This window comes from Populus alba, chromosome 2 (assembly GCF_005239225.2).
Source record: "Populus alba chromosome 2, ASM523922v2, whole genome shotgun sequence".
NCBI lineage: Eukaryota > Viridiplantae > Streptophyta > Magnoliopsida > Malpighiales > Salicaceae > Populus > Populus alba.
In genome coordinates this window covers 7,886,891-7,902,119 of record NC_133285.1, presented here as the reverse complement: position 1 = coordinate 7,902,119, position 15,229 = coordinate 7,886,891, and the positions used below count along the sequence as shown (strand labels likewise).

General features: G+C 34.0%; 2 protein-coding genes and 1 non-coding gene across 6 annotated transcripts; all 3 read left to right on the top strand.

Annotated features, from left to right (window-relative positions):
- The first annotated feature begins 1,339 nt into the window (after positions 1 to 1,339).
- TRNAL-AAG (transfer RNA leucine (anticodon AAG)) lies at positions 1,340 to 1,420 on the top strand. Its single transcript has one exon. It is a non-coding gene; the product is annotated as a tRNA-Leu (tRNA).
- Positions 1,421 to 3,239: 1,819 nt separating this feature from the next.
- LOC118042301 (peroxisome biogenesis protein 16) lies at positions 3,240 to 6,877 on the top strand. 3 transcript variants are annotated; one of them, XM_035049938.2, is made up of 9 exons: positions 3,240 to 3,586; positions 4,157 to 4,214; positions 4,618 to 4,834; positions 4,941 to 5,227; positions 5,322 to 5,590; positions 5,762 to 5,829; positions 5,939 to 6,000; positions 6,107 to 6,213; positions 6,437 to 6,877. In XM_035049938.2, exons 1-8 carry the CDS (start codon positions 3,518 to 3,520, stop codon positions 6,166 to 6,168), a joined length of 1,092 nt encoding a protein of 363 aa, XP_034905829.1. In that variant the 5' UTR covers positions 3,240 to 3,517; the 3' UTR covers positions 6,169 to 6,213; positions 6,437 to 6,877. The 3 variants fall into 3 exon arrangements, with proteins under 3 accessions (XP_034905829.1, XP_034905830.1, XP_073263466.1); XM_035049939.2 differs by having other exon boundaries at positions 3,242 to 3,586; positions 4,157 to 4,230; XM_073407365.1 differs by lacking the exons at positions 3,240 to 3,586; positions 4,157 to 4,214 and adding an exon at positions 4,237 to 4,374.
- A 5,565-nt stretch (positions 6,878 to 12,442) lies between these two features.
- On the top strand, positions 12,443 to 14,858 carry LOC118042300 (transcription factor TCP9). 2 transcript variants are annotated; one of them, XM_073407351.1, is made up of 2 exons: positions 12,443 to 13,467; positions 13,770 to 14,858. In XM_073407351.1, exons 1-2 carry the CDS (start codon positions 12,567 to 12,569, stop codon positions 13,868 to 13,870), a joined length of 1,002 nt encoding a protein of 333 aa, XP_073263452.1. In that variant the 5' UTR covers positions 12,443 to 12,566; the 3' UTR covers positions 13,871 to 14,858. The 2 variants fall into 2 exon arrangements, with proteins under 2 accessions (XP_073263452.1, XP_034905827.1); XM_035049936.2 differs by lacking the exon at positions 13,770 to 14,858 and having other exon boundaries at positions 12,443 to 13,648.
- Positions 14,859 to 15,229: the final 371 nt, after the last annotated feature.

Below are 15,229 nucleotides of genomic sequence, written 5' to 3'. Positions count from 1 at the left end.
TAAATGAAATAATTAAAGCTTTTGGCAGCGATATTGAAAGTAACAACAGTCTCATGAGCCTTAGATATGAGAAATTTGCTGTCTTCTCCACAGAAATGTTCTGGATTTCAAGTGTGTTGATGAGGGACTTAACTTTTTTTTTATTTTTTTAGGTAACGGTGGGTGTCTAAGCTAACTTACGTGTATCTCGATTTATCCTTAAAGACTCTAAAGTTAATGACTAAGAGACCGTTTGTCTCTGCGTTTGGTGCAAATTTGAATTTTTTTTTTTTTTGTTAAAATTAAGTTCGGTTTGTACTTTCTGGATCGTTTTGATGTGCTAATGTCAAAAATGATTTTTAAAAAATGAAAAAACATCATTGGCATGTATTTCGGCACGAAAAGCTATTTGAAAAGCAACCGCTACCACACTACCAAACACGCTCTAAGTAAACTTCCAGTGACTCTAAGATTTATGACAAAATCTAGAATCTTATTAAATTCAGAATCTAACCCATTAAACCACACCCATCAAGACACTAACTTTTCTTTTCGATATTCCACTAGATGGTGTTTCATTTTTATCTTTATAGGAGACAATGCTAGTGGGTGTTGTTTTGCTCCGCTTGTCACCTGTAATCTAGTTGTTTTCTCTGAGTTTCTTGTGAAGATTCTCGTTTCTAGTTATCTTTTTTTCTTTTCTGAAAGCTTGGATGATGATTAATAACACGAAAGAATTTTCGGAGAATTTGAATTCTGTGTACAAACATGTATAAAACAAAACAATAATAGTAGATCAATTTGTAAAGAGTTCGAAAACTTTTTACTATTTGTTCCAAGACGTCTTGGCACTAGGCCAACGCAACTTTTTTTATGTTAATGCATTTCTTGTCTTGAAAAAGAAGAAGAAGAGTAGTAGTTTGAAAATCTTTTCAAACTAATGAAAGTTTTAAATTATGAGAGATTTTTAAGCATGCTTTTTGCACGAAGAATCTTAAGCATATTTGAGTGCACTTGTAGATTTGTTATTTTATTTTATTTCTAATTTTCCACCATAAAATGTATGTGAAATGTAATATTAATCTAAAATAACTAAATTTTAGATTTAAATGAAGTAATATTTGGGTAATAATATTTTAAGCAATCGTTTATTTTAGAAGGTTTAAATTAAAAAAAAATCATTTTTCTCCCTCGAAACCAAATGAAAGCTCGAAACTTAACGTGAAACAAATGTTTTTAATCTAACCAGGATTTTGTTTTCCCTGGTAATTTCACTACTGCCGCTAAGCAAAAACGTTTTCTGGTATGCAGCTATAATATAAAGTTTATATATTATCCTGAGGCTTCCCAGTCAACAAATGTTGAGATGGCCGAGTTGGTCTAAGGCGCCAGATTAAGGTTCTGGTCCGAAAGGGCGTGGGTTCAAATCCCACTCTCAACATTTCTTTTTCTTCTTCTTTTACAATTCAGAGCAGAAAAGTTTGCCATGGTGAATGACAAATATCATGCCTTAGCCTATCAAAATGCACTTTTGGCCTTTTTCTGTATACCTTGCAGTGTCTCTCTTCCAAGTTACCAGAGCCTCGCAGCTTTCATGATAGTTTCTTCAATCTTTTCGTAAGAAGGTACAGCAGCAGCAGCATCAGAACATAGAAAGCAAGAAGTTGAGGTCAAATAGCTTGAACTAATGAAGCAACATTAGCCCAAGCTTCACAGATAATTGGTTATGGTTGGCAAACAACCAGAGCCATTTCTTTCTCATCTTTGCGTTGAATCCTGGGACGAAAGTCCCTGCCATCAGACTCGTAACGAGAACCCGTCTAATTAAGTTACCTTAAAGAACCTGTATACAAGTTATTTCTCTGCGATATATTCCGGCAACCGGCACCGAAAAAGCGGTTCATTTATCTCCGCTCTCCAGAGGTGCTTCAAGTGTAGTGAAGCTTGTAAATATCGACATCAAAGACAGCGTAATCAAGGAGATGGAAGATGGAGGAGAACCAAAAGGAGATGGAAGAATAAAAAAAAGGTCCCACAACTTGTATTGAAGACAGTAGCAAGAGCTGTGCTCTGCGACACCCACATTTGCTAAAATGTAATGCTGATGAAGTAGTTAAAGAACATGTAAATGATGGAGGACGATGGCGGTGGTACATTCGAATTAAGCCATGGCTAATGAGCTAGGGTTCATCGTAGAAAGCAAATGATATGCAAACATTGCCTGAGGTCCAATATTCTATATATGTTGGAATTGTAAAGGTGTTGGTAAATAGAGCTTTAACAGCACCATCCTTGAATTGGGAAGGTGTTGCATAAACCATTTTAAGAAGAGATGATTGATCATTAATAGTAACAAGTTAATATTTATTTTTTGTTTTAAGATCTTGAACTAGGAAGAATCTTAAGCTTATACACTGATTTTATTTTATTTTTTATTTTAAACTTCAATATATATATATAGTAATGTGCATTGAAGGATATTTTATACTTAATTTATATTGTTTTATAAAAAGAACTATGTTAGCTTCCTTTAATTAATTTTTTACTATATTAACTTAATATAATATAAAACTGCATAATTATCAGAAAATTTTCAGCAACTTTTCTAAATGTGAAACCTCAAAATTTAAATCTATTACTAAACATTGAGTATAGTACTTGAAATATATCAAATTTATATCATGTTTGTTTTATGTTTTAAAAGTATTTTTTATAAAAATAATTGTTTTTAATTTTTTAATTTTTAATTAACATTTTTATGTTTTTAGATTATTTTGGTGTATTGGTGTCAAAAATAATTTAAAATCAACATATTAAAATAATTTAAGAACATAAAAAAATTAATTTAAAATAAAAAAAATTATTTTTTTATAAAAAACACCTTCCAATCTAAAAACTAAAAATTAAACAGAAAATTAATACAACATTTCCATGATATAAACAATTAACTACATTAAAGTTCAATAGTTAATTATACATGTACCGTATTTAACTTTTATATTAGTTTTTATTGTGGTAGTTTTTATTTTTTAAATTATTTTAATATAAAAAATCAAATTAATTGTTGTTTTTAAATTATAATATATTAATATTAAAAAATCTAAAAAAATATTTTAAAATATTTTTAATTAAAAATGCTTTAAAAAAAATATAATGCTTGCATCGGATGGTCAGCCACACCAAATTCTTATCCGGATCAATGGTTAGGATTAAATTCCTTTTTTACACCAAACAAATGACCACAATATCAACAAGCCCATCACTACCTCTGATTTTTGCCTCTTCCTTGACAACAACTAGTCTCTGACACTCTCTTTTCCAAGCATTCTTGGTCGTTTCCACACCTTGACTCCTGAGATCGAATTACTTAAAAGGGTTTCGTTTTCTCGGTATTTCGTCATCTGGGTCTGGTCCTAAAACACCAGAGAGAGAGAGAGTTAGATTCAAGTGAGGCAAGGTCAACGTTTACATTCGGTTATTTGGGGAGCTGACTCTCCCTGTTTGTTATTTTCTTGTTTTTCTTTGAGATTCTGAACCCATGGAGACTTATAAGAAATGGGTTAGAAGGAATAAAGATTATGTTCACTCATTGGAGTCTCTTGCCAATGTAAGTCTAATCTTTATATTTGATTGTTTTGGCTTTCCGGGTTCTCTTTTTGGTTCCTTTTATCATCCATTGTAGCTTACAAATGGAGTATATCTTGGGGAAAAGGTGACGTTGAGCTGTGCTTGGATATGAATTTAAGTTTGTTGCATTTTCTTATGACTTCTGGGTAGTGTACCGTTATTTTCTCGGAGAAAATTGATTAAAGGAGCTCTCTTTATGAAAATGCTTGCATATTTTGCTGTCTAGACTTGCTTATATCATCCTTCGTGGATGCGAATAAATGAAAATATGAGAAAAATATTGATCATGGACAGGAAGTATGTTAAGATAACAGAGATGGTTTTTGTTTTACGTATGTAATGATTATGGTTTTTGTCTTAGCTGTTCCAGGTAAGAGTCTTTGACTGTTAGATGAATATGTTTAGCCATGTTGATTGTTTTCATCGTATGGATAGTTTATTCTGGTGGCACTGGGCAGTGGCATCCGAATGTTGAAATTTCTGATGAATTGGGTTCGGATGTGACTGTATTTCAAAAATGTTGTCTGATCCAGTTTCAAAATTTGCACAGGGATTGACGTGGCTTCTTCCCGAACGGTTTTCCGCTTCAGAGATAGGACCAGAAGCAGGTTTTGTGAAACTTTGGTAACTTTTGGCTACTTCTTGTTAGCTTGGGATTTCTTTTTCCTTATTAAGTGATCATGGAAAATGGTGGGAGTGGGAAGAAACAAATTTTAGACATCAAAATTTATGTTTTCCGATGCTTCCATCCTGAACTAATGAGAACTAGTAAGTCACACTCACACAGTTGTTTTAGGTTCAGTTTGGAGTTTTATTGTTTTCTCAGGCTCCATAATAATATATTAAACTGTCAAAATTTTGAGTTTTTTAGCCTTGGTTTTTATCTCAGGAACCAAACACGATGGGCGTTTTTATCTAGCTTCTCAGATTCCTTTTCCTTTTCTTTTGTATTCATACACATTGAAAAGTTAAAAATGCTGCTATATTGAGAAAGTTATTAATTATCTGCAGTAACTGCAATCTTGGGCATTATCACTGCTATCAACGAGCATATCATCGATACTACTCCAACCCAGATGCATGTTGGTCCTATGGAGCCTAATTCTTTCCCATATTCGTTGTGCATATCTGCTATAAAGGATTTGGAAACATTGGTTGAAGTTGCAGCTCAACATTATTTTGGTGACAATAAGAAATGGAATTTCATTGCTGTTACAGAAGCTACCAAGTAAGCAGCATTTGTCTTGCTTGCCACTGTTTCATCCAGTTGGGCTTTTTAGAATTGTATTGTTTTGTTGATATTTGCCTGATTACTCTGCATTCCTATAACTCAGGGTGCTAGTTAGGCTCATTTTGTTCCGGAATAGTGGATATAAGATGCTTCTTCATGGAGGAGAGACACCAAATATTGAAAAGCATTCAGATGTCTCAAGCTCGCAGCATAATGTTGGGGGTTTCCCAAAACCTGGATCTTGCCATGGTCCTAATGGACTTAACCCATGGAATCTAGAAGGAAGGGCATTGTCTGCACTGAGCAGGTTTGGAGAAAATGCCAGGATGAGTTCTAACCCTGTATGGCTGCGCAGGGCTGAACATCAGCAAGCTATTATGGAGCCTCCATGTATAATTATTCTTAATAATTTCATTTCAGGGTCAGATCACTAATATACAACTATAATTCAACTCGACTAATATTTGCGATTATGCCTTGACAGCTTCAGCGGTTGAAAGGCCGACGCTTTCCATGATTTTATCTGAGAAAGGTGTTCAGGGGGCATTATTTCTCATGGGAGAGGTCCTTTTTATTATAAGACCCCTTATTTATGTGCTGGTCATCAGAAAGTATGGAATTCGGTCATGGATTCCTTGGTTTGTTTCTCTGGCTGTAGACGCTGGTGGCGTAGGCTTTTTAACACAGGTTACTAAATCAAGGGATGGTGGAAAAGAGCAACACTATCACCTTACTGCTTCTGAACAGGATGAGGTTGGAGTTTTACAGATTTTTACTATTCATATTGCATATGCTTCCAGCTCATCTACTTTCAGGATGGTTCTGACAATCCCCCCCACCCCCTCCTTGTCCTTTATGTGAATGCAATACTCATTAACTGATGGATTTGATGCTAAAGAGATGTTGATATCATGTTTGAATCAGTTGAAAAGAAGAAAATTGTTATGGGCGCTTTACCTTATGAGAGATCCTTTCTTTACCAATTACACCAGGTAAGGCTCTCTTTCCTAAATTTCTTGCTAAGCTATGGTGTCTCATAGTTGCAATCTCCACAAGATAAAGTAATCTAAGATTCAACACTGTATTTGTTGATCCGTTCAGGCAAAGACTTCAAAGAACTGAAAAGCTACTGGAACCTGTTCCTATTATTGGGCTTCTAACAGGTGCGTGGTGCTTATTTCTTTCTGGCTTCATCATATTTCTACCTTCATGATCGCGTTTGTCTCTGAAATATTCATAGTTTTCATACAATGTCTCTTGAACATGCAGCGAAAATTGTTGAGCTTGTTGTTGGTGCTCAGACTCGGTACACATACATGTCTGGATCGTAATGGACCGCACTAGAAGTTGAATTTCCGAAGTCTCTTTGATTTTAGGTAAGTATTCTCCTTAGTAGGAGTTTGTCCTTTCATGTCTTGTCTATAGTTTTCACTCCGGATGCAGTTATAAGCGTCAGTTGCCAGACTCGAATTGGCATTGCTTTCATCTGTATCGCAAGAAATTAAAAAAAAAGCTTTCCATAAAAATCAGCAACAGTTTTTTTAGATGTGTTTCGCCCTATTCTAAATAAGTGAATGCTTTGCTGATCTTACTATGTAGCTATGATTTCTGGGAGGTCTGTGATATGCTTTAGCACGGCCATGCAATGCAGTACTACAGTTTCGAGAATTCATGCTTCCAGATGCTTTATAAATCGAGAAAAATCTCGCTTTTCGTTGTTTATTTAACCAAATTCAACAGAATCCTTTTCCAAGTAATGTTGTTTCTTCCATAGCTGGAAGAAAACTCCTGCTGCTGGAATCCTAAAGAAGGCTCATCGCGTGAAATCCATGTCTTATCTACTGTCCTGTAATGGAAGTTTAAATTTTCCGGCCCCTCTGCCATCCAAGCCATGTTTGTAGTTCTCTTATTTCACAAAATTATCCTGTTACAGTACGCTTGTGCCATGCAGTTCTTAATTTACTAACGAATTGATCTTCGTCTACCTCTGTAACACCATTCTGAATCTGTTTGAAAAGTAAAATGTGACTGTTTTTGTTATGTTCTATTATGTCTTATCTAACACAATAACTCACCAATTAATTCAACCATGGAAGAGGTTTTTTGCATTTTAGCGCACAACTTTACCTTTAAGAATCAGGAAGGTAGAGGTGTTGGTGGCGATGAAAAGAGTGAAGAAGACGACGCTGGTCTGGAGGAAGACGTCGTCGGTGAGGAAATCAAAGGATAGGCTATGGGGCGGCTAAAGAGTGAATAGAAAATGTTTTGGGCTGCGTAGCCCGTTGGAGGATTAATATAGAATTAGTGTAATTTATTTATGAATTATGATCCAACAGGGCTAGCATCCCATCTGAATCGACTTTAAAATGGTTTTTTTTTTCTTAGTATTTATTTTGAATTGAATATGGATATATAAAATTTTTATTTATCAGGTAATTAATATTATATGACGGAATTCAAAATCTAATCCAAACACACATATATATTTGAAACATGACCTTCCTAAAAGTTCATAAAAAATGTAACGGTCGTATGGAAAACCATGACTAAGTAATTATTTCATGTTCTTAAGACGTTGCGGCATCTTAGCTCCGTACTTTGGATAACTAGTGGTTTATTTATTATTAGGTATGGGGGAGAAAAAATAAAAAAATTGATTAAACTGAAAAAATCAGAAAAAAATAATTGAAAAAACAATTAAACCGATTAAAATTTTAAAACAATCGACTAGTTCGGTATCGGTTTTATAAGTTTGAAACCAAAAAAACTAAACCGAACCCAAACCAGAAAAAAAACCAAGCAAAACTGGAAAAAAAATCGAGCCAAATCAATTTGAATTGATTTTTGTCCTAAAATACCAAACTAAAAACTGGTCAGTTTGAACCAGTTTCGGTTCGGTTTTAATTTTTTTATAAATAATTTAATCATTTTTATATATATATAAATCAAACCAAATAAAAAATAATCACTCCTATTATTAAAATATTCTTTGAGAAGAAAAAAATGGAGAAACTAGATTGTCCACAACTATATTTTCCACAAAATCAGAGCCCACCTTGATCGAATCGATAATTTTTCAAATATTGTTGATTCAGTTAAAAAAGGGAGATTAGACGAAGTCATCAATTTTCGTCCTTGTGTTTTGTGGCTCTTAGGTAATTATTCCATTTAATTCTTAAAAATCTAATTTTAGTACGGATTTTATTTTTTTCATTTCTAATTTTTTTTACTAAAAGTAGAAAGAGACTCGTCAAATTCCATTACAAAGAGAGGGAGTTGTTACTGACAACGATTCCAAGTATTAAAATAATAGATTATTGTATTAAATGGTTTTATATAATGAGAGAAATTTGAATTAAGTGTGTTTTTTACCTTAAAAGTGCCTTAAAAAATAGATCCGGGTTCAGGAAGATTTTTTGTTTCGGGTTTTAATGCCTTTTTTATGTTTTTAGATAATAAATTGGTTTAACAAGGTTCCGATGGTGTTTTCTAAGTTTTTTTTTTTTTGTTAAAAACAAGTTAAAATGAGTTTTTTAATGAAAAAATATAAACCTTATTTTTCCAGCTATTGTCTAGGAATATAGACAATGCGTCGTTTATTTTTTTCAAAAGAAATTGGAGCGGGTGAACATTAACTTAAAGAAAAGGGTCCATGTGCGAGCCATTTCTTGATAAGCCAAATGTCTAGCTTAGCTTACCAGACCCAATAATGCATGTTCTTGTGTTTTTTTTCTTTTGATTTTTTTTAATTAATACATTTCTTTAGATGTCTTTTTTAACATAATTTTTAAGTCTATGTTTTTATCAATACATTTTCTCTATGATTTTTTTTGTTTATTTAGCATTTTTTAAAATGATTTTAATTTTTTAATTATACCATGTGCGTATTTATTTTTCAAGGAGGCTAACATGATTCATCTATAATTATTTTTATATATTTTATATTTATTAAATGTATTTTAAAAAATAAAAAAATATTTTATTTTTATAATATTTTTAATATATACAGCCTTTCATAATATGTTTTTTCATTTATTGTATTCAACAAATTTTATGTGTATTTCAATTTATATTACAATGTGATTCTAATATATAAATTCATTAAACACAACCGGTAAATAATCTATTTTATGATATTAAATATCTTAGTTATATTTGTCTCTTAATTTTTCTAGTTTTGTTTTCATTTTTCATTAATTTTTTTTTACTGAATTATCTCAATCTTGTAACACAGGACGCGTTATAACATATAATTTGAATAAATCTCATGTTTAAGTCATAAATTTTATATGTTTACCCGGCTTTACTTGAGGTAATATATTTTTGTTTATTTGTTGTTGTTATTTTTTTGTTATTATATTATTAAATTATTTAAAAAAAAAAAACTTTCTGGTCCTACCGGCGGTACAGTAAAGGCCACCAATGTTGTATGATCCTATATCAGCCTTCTCATTTCGGCTCAAGGTGAGCTAACAGTGCAAGACACGAGGATGGTTAGTTTTTAATGTGGGTCCAACCGCATTTGCCCATCGGGAAAGAACCGTGCGCTATTTTACTACAATACAATGGCGTGTCACAATGGCACTGGCTGGCAGTGGCAGGGTACTACAAAAGTTGTACTGTATAATGGGGTCCAGTCCATGTACCCCACACAAAGGGGTCCACCCTTTGATGGCGTGGCAGGGAACAGGGATCCCTAAACTGAACAGTAAATGAGGGACCGTTAGGGCAAGTGGGTCTCTGAGTTGTGACCATCCCCCATTGTGGCCTCCTCAAGGTGGCGGGGTCCCTCACCTCAAATTGATGAGGCCACGAGGTCATGAGGGTCCCCCCCCCGGCGAGTCCTCCTTCGTTAAATTTTAACCGGGCCCACTTGTTGAAGAATCCTAACCCAGGGCTTTAATCTGGTAGAAATTTGGCACAGCAAAAAAAACTCCGCTGCCGTGTGATTTATGCCTGTCGGGCTGTACTGATTTTTCATAAAATTTTGAATTTTTTTTCGATATTTTAATGTTGTTAATATCAAAAATAAAAAATATTTTAAAAATAATCTCAATCACCCTATTAAATATACCCTTAATTTCTACATAGTTTTTTAAAACATACGTGTTTTGAGAATATAATTGTAATTATTTTTCAAAGCACTTTTCATTAAAAAAATATCAATAATAACTTTTTATTTTTTAAAAATTATTTTTAAGATTAGTACATCAAAATAATTTGAAAATATAAAAAACATATTACTTTAAAATAAAATAAAAAATTAATTTTTAAAAATAATATTTTTAAAACACAGTCCTAAAAAAAAATTGTTACATGGTTGATTTGGGCTGTAAGAAAAAAAAAAATCATTCGGCGTATAAAGATTAAATTCAAGTTCGGACTTTCTCATCTGTCCAGTATTTCGATTAATTTCATACATAAAGACATTGTATAATAATATACATATATATATATATATATATATATATATATATATATATATATATATATATATATATATATATATATATATATATATATATATATCATGTAACAATGATGTATTTTCCGTGCGTCAAGCTTTCACAATATGATGCAACGTCAGAATGTCAGGACTACAGAGCCTATTTAGCATCACTACTACATTGGAGTATAAGATTTTCCAATACTAGACCATGTTGTAAAGTAAAAATAGTCCAAATCTCATGAAATTGTCCACCTGCACATAGAACTTCGAGTGTTTTGGTATTGTTTTTTTAAAATATTTTTTAATTTAAAAATATATTAAAATGATATTTTTATAAAAAATTATTTTTAAAATCAGCATATCAAAACAAATTAAAATAATTATAAAAAATTTTTATAATAATATTTTTAAAATACAAAAACTAAATTGGTATAAATCATGAATGAATGACGCAACGGGATGTAAAAATATCAATGAAGGAGCCGCCGGATTCACAGCCCATTATTTAGGCAGGAGAGACCCCATGCGTGAACAAACCAATCCTCCATTGACGCAATGCAAGAGAAATTAATAAAAGAGGAATAATGGGCAAGTGAATGAGGTGGACGTCTTCCTTGACGCTCTAGGGACCTAATCACCTAACCCACTCTGTCACGGTGTTCCTGCTTGAAGCCCTAAACCATCGACGTTAACCACACGACCCCAAATCTCTCGCACCACTAGATGTGCCCTTTAGGCCCACAGGTAGGCTTGACCCTCTCAAGTTCAGTTCTTTTTTTGTGTGTTCTGCTACTCTTACAGTTAGATCCACCGTTTCCATTTTGTGGCTATACGAAGAGGAATAGTGAACATCTTCAACTTTAAATTCATTTTAGAGAACCATGATTTTCCGTTTTGTTTGATTAGATCCCTGTAGTTTTTTTTTTTTTTTTGGGTGTTTCTGATTGAAAAAATTGGTGGAAATGAGTTTGTTCTAGGCCTATAAGTCGGCAGCTCGACTTTGAGACCTATGATGGGTGGAATTTGGAACAACAGTCGACACGTCAGCAGCTGTAATTCTTTTCCTTTTATTATTTTTTGTCGTCCTTTAAAAAGAGAAAAAAATAAAGAAAGGCCAGGCACTTGGATTTTTTTAAGGTCTAGCTAGATGTGCTGGGCTACCCTGTTTTTTTAAGGCCGGCCTTTTTTTTTCCTTTGATTTTCTAGTTAATTTTATTATTCTATAATGTTTTTTATTGATTTTTTTTAGTTTAATTTTTTTATTTTGAATTAAATTTATAATTTGTTTTTGTCTTGTTTATCATGCACTCAAATAAATATCATAATATTTGATTGATGATTAATTTTACAAGTATTTATTTTTATTATTATATAATAAAATTTAAAATAGTTTCAGAATTTATTTTTTATTAAATCTAGTAGAGTCTATGATTTACATCACATGTGTGATTGGTTAACCTATGTTAGCTAGGAATCAATCTTCATTATTTTTTTTATGATGTTATCGCAATTTCAAAAAACATCTTGGTATTAGATTAGTACTTGATTTTATAAATTTTTATTTTATTATTATATAATTAAATAAAAAGTAGTTTGATAAAAAAATATATATTAAACTCGGTGGAGTTTGTGACTTGATCAGTAGTTTTGACATGATTGTTAACTTCTAGATTTAAATAATTTTAAGAGGTGTAGCTCATTAGCTAAGTTTTAGATTTGTTTTTTAAAGACTATTAGTTCGAGTTTACAAACCTTAAAGTTATTAGAAGTTTATATGGATTATTAATTTAGAATTATAAAATTAATCGAGTTACGTATAAACTATCTGGACAACTATAATAATAATAAAAAAAAAAAATAAAAGGAACGACTTCCCCCCTCGAAACAGTTTGAAAGACGGCACCACAAAATGAAATTGAACACACAAAGTACTACAAGGCACATACGGGATTTCAAGGACTTGTAATTTGACCTCATCAGAGGCACCACAATTTGACCCTACCGAACAGAAAGCATCACGGTAAGGGACCCACCACGTGTCATCATCCGGTGAGTCCAATGTCTTTTTATGATTGGCAGGTAACCGTAGATTTCCACTATCAAATTTCACGACCTTCACTAGGCAATAAAATCTCCTTTCCATGCCTCTATATATAAGCCGTTTCTCGTCCCTGCGGTTCGAATGTGCTTTTGCGAACCCAAACCCCTCAATTTCCATGCCCCCACCCTCTCCTCCTTTGCTCGTTTTTTCTTTTTATCCACGGTGGTGCGTCTCTAAGCATGGCGTCGACACAAAAGCAAGAGCTCGGGGAAGATGAAGACATGAGAACCGTTGATCTTAGAATCAACAGCAGAGAATTACCAAACATTCGAGCACGCCCCCCTAGCAGGAAAGACTGCAACGACATGTCGGTAGCACTCAAGGAAGAGCCAAGCATAGAGGAGAGATCACCTACACCACCATTAGGTGTCATGCCGTTAGCAGCAGTTTCCATGCCATTAACCACAGTAAACCCACTAAAACGGCCATCAACAAAAGACCGACACACCAAGGTGGAGGGTCGAGGCCGGAGGATCCGCATGCCCGCAGCATGCGCTGCCCGGATCTTTCAACTAACCCGAGAATTAGGCCATAAATCAGACGGTGAAACAATCAGGTGGTTGCTTGAACATGCTGAACCTGCCATAATTGCAGCAACAGGAACCGGCACAGTCCCTGCTATTGCCATGTCTGTTAACGGAACCCTCAAAATCCCAACAACAACTAACTCCAGCTCCGGACTTGGCCAACCGAACGCCACAAAGAATCGCAAACGACCCGCTAATAGTGAGTACGTTGATGTCAACGACACCGTTTCTGTCTCGGCTTCTCTCGCTCCCGTGACAACGCAACAGCTGCAGTCACAGCCACAGTTACCACCGCAGCCACAACAAACAGGTGCGGCAGCGCCACAGGGTTTAGTGCCCATGTGGGCCATACCATCCAATGCTGTGGTTCCAGGGGCGTTTTTTATGGTACCGTCCATCGCAGGGCCGTCTAGCCAGCCCCAGATATTTACGTTCCCGGCTGCAGCGACCCCTCTGATAAATATTTCGGCAAGGCCAATTTCATCTTTTGTGTCTTCCATGCAATCAAATATGGCAGTGGCTGTGCCTGTTTCAGGTTCTATGACTGCGAAAGGTATTTCAATGATGGCACCAAGTTCAAGTTCTGCCTGTGCTGTCAGTACTGCAAGTACAACTACTAATAGAACTCCTCAAATGCTTAGAGACTTCTCTTTAGAGATTTATGACAAACAAGAGTTACAGTTCATGTCTCGATCTTGAAAGCAATGACAAAAATTGATGGTTTTCTTTGGTCACTGTTTTTTGGGTTCTCATTGATTTTGGTGCGTCCGCCATTAACAAGTTTATTCGAGCTTGGGACTACGTGTCTCTTAAGATTAAAAAAAAAAAAAAAGTTGTTTTGATTTGTGGATGCAGGAGAGAGCACGTGCTCACGTGTAGAGTGGGGTCGAAGTAGGCGGATAACGGGGTCCACATTTATGGTGGGTCAACACTCACAGCTAGAAAAGAGGAGGTGACGCTGCCCTCAGAGGTTAACCTAATTAATTGTTCTTTCATGATCAGCCAATGTGAGAAAGAAAGGAAAATTCTTTGCTTCATTCAGTTCAATTTTATTTGTTTTTTATTTTAAAAAAAAGTAAAAAAGGGACGGGCACCCTGGACCGTGCAAGGCGAAAAGAGAAGCCCATTTGTTTTGTTAAGTGGGGCCTGCATGATCGGGCCCCAACAGGTTCGTGGGCTCCAAATGGGACCGTTTCTTTTTTGCACTGTTTTCAAGGTGGCCACTTGGTGGTCCCTGCTAATGTTTTTTTGGTGGTCTGATCGAGAGTGGGGAAGCAAATGATTAGACTGGAATGACGACACGTGTCTTCGATTATCTGTAATGTGGGGTCCATTCCTTTCTCAACCGGCACGTGGGTCCTTTTTTTTTATATATATATATACCGGGCCCCTTCTTTCTGATCAATCTGATGATGGCATCTGTTTTGTTACACGCAATCGTAAATGGACCAAGTAATGTGGTAGTTGTTTCTCGTTGACTGATTATATATTTCGCCGGTTGGAATTTTGAATTTAGGGTCGTGGTCGACGGCGTGAAAAGTGTCTTTGTTTTGTGTTTTTAAAATTTTATGAATTTTTTTATAATAAATGAATTTTTAAATATATAATTTTAAATTATTCTCAGTGTTGATAATAAAAATAAATTTTAACACATAAAAAAATATTATTTTTATATATTTTTAAATAAAAAATATTCTTAAAAATAACAATTAAAACACTATCTAAATAGGACGGTGGAGCCCAAATCCCACGACAAGTGCACCCACGGTTTATTCCTGCATCGAAAAAACGGTCTATTTGGAAGGTGGTTTTTAGAAATGGCTCACCGATACAAAAGATTGGATAAAGGCATGCGGCATCAAACTATATGAATCCAAGAATATTCTCTTCTGATATTAAATTAACCTTTTTTGTAATAATTTCTTGGATAGAGATATTTGTAAACTTACAACTTGATGACATAGATAGGGTTTGACATTACAGTTTGATTGTTATTTTTTTTAAGTTTTTTTGATTTTTTACTTTTAAATTAATTATTATTTTATTTTTAAATTATTATAATATTCTAATATAAAAATATTATTTTAATATATTTCTAAATACAAAATATTTTAAAAAACAATCTTCATAACACCCCTTTATTTGTAATGATTTTTTATTATATTCAGTGGCCTACCACCTCTTTTAGCGACTTCTTATTTTCTTGGCCCATCAAGGATCCACGTTAGAGTTTTGTGAGGAGTCCAGGTGCCATGTCATCAGGCGTTGTTGGTGAAACAGAGTTTTCAAATACTCACGATAATCCCTAGAGGAAG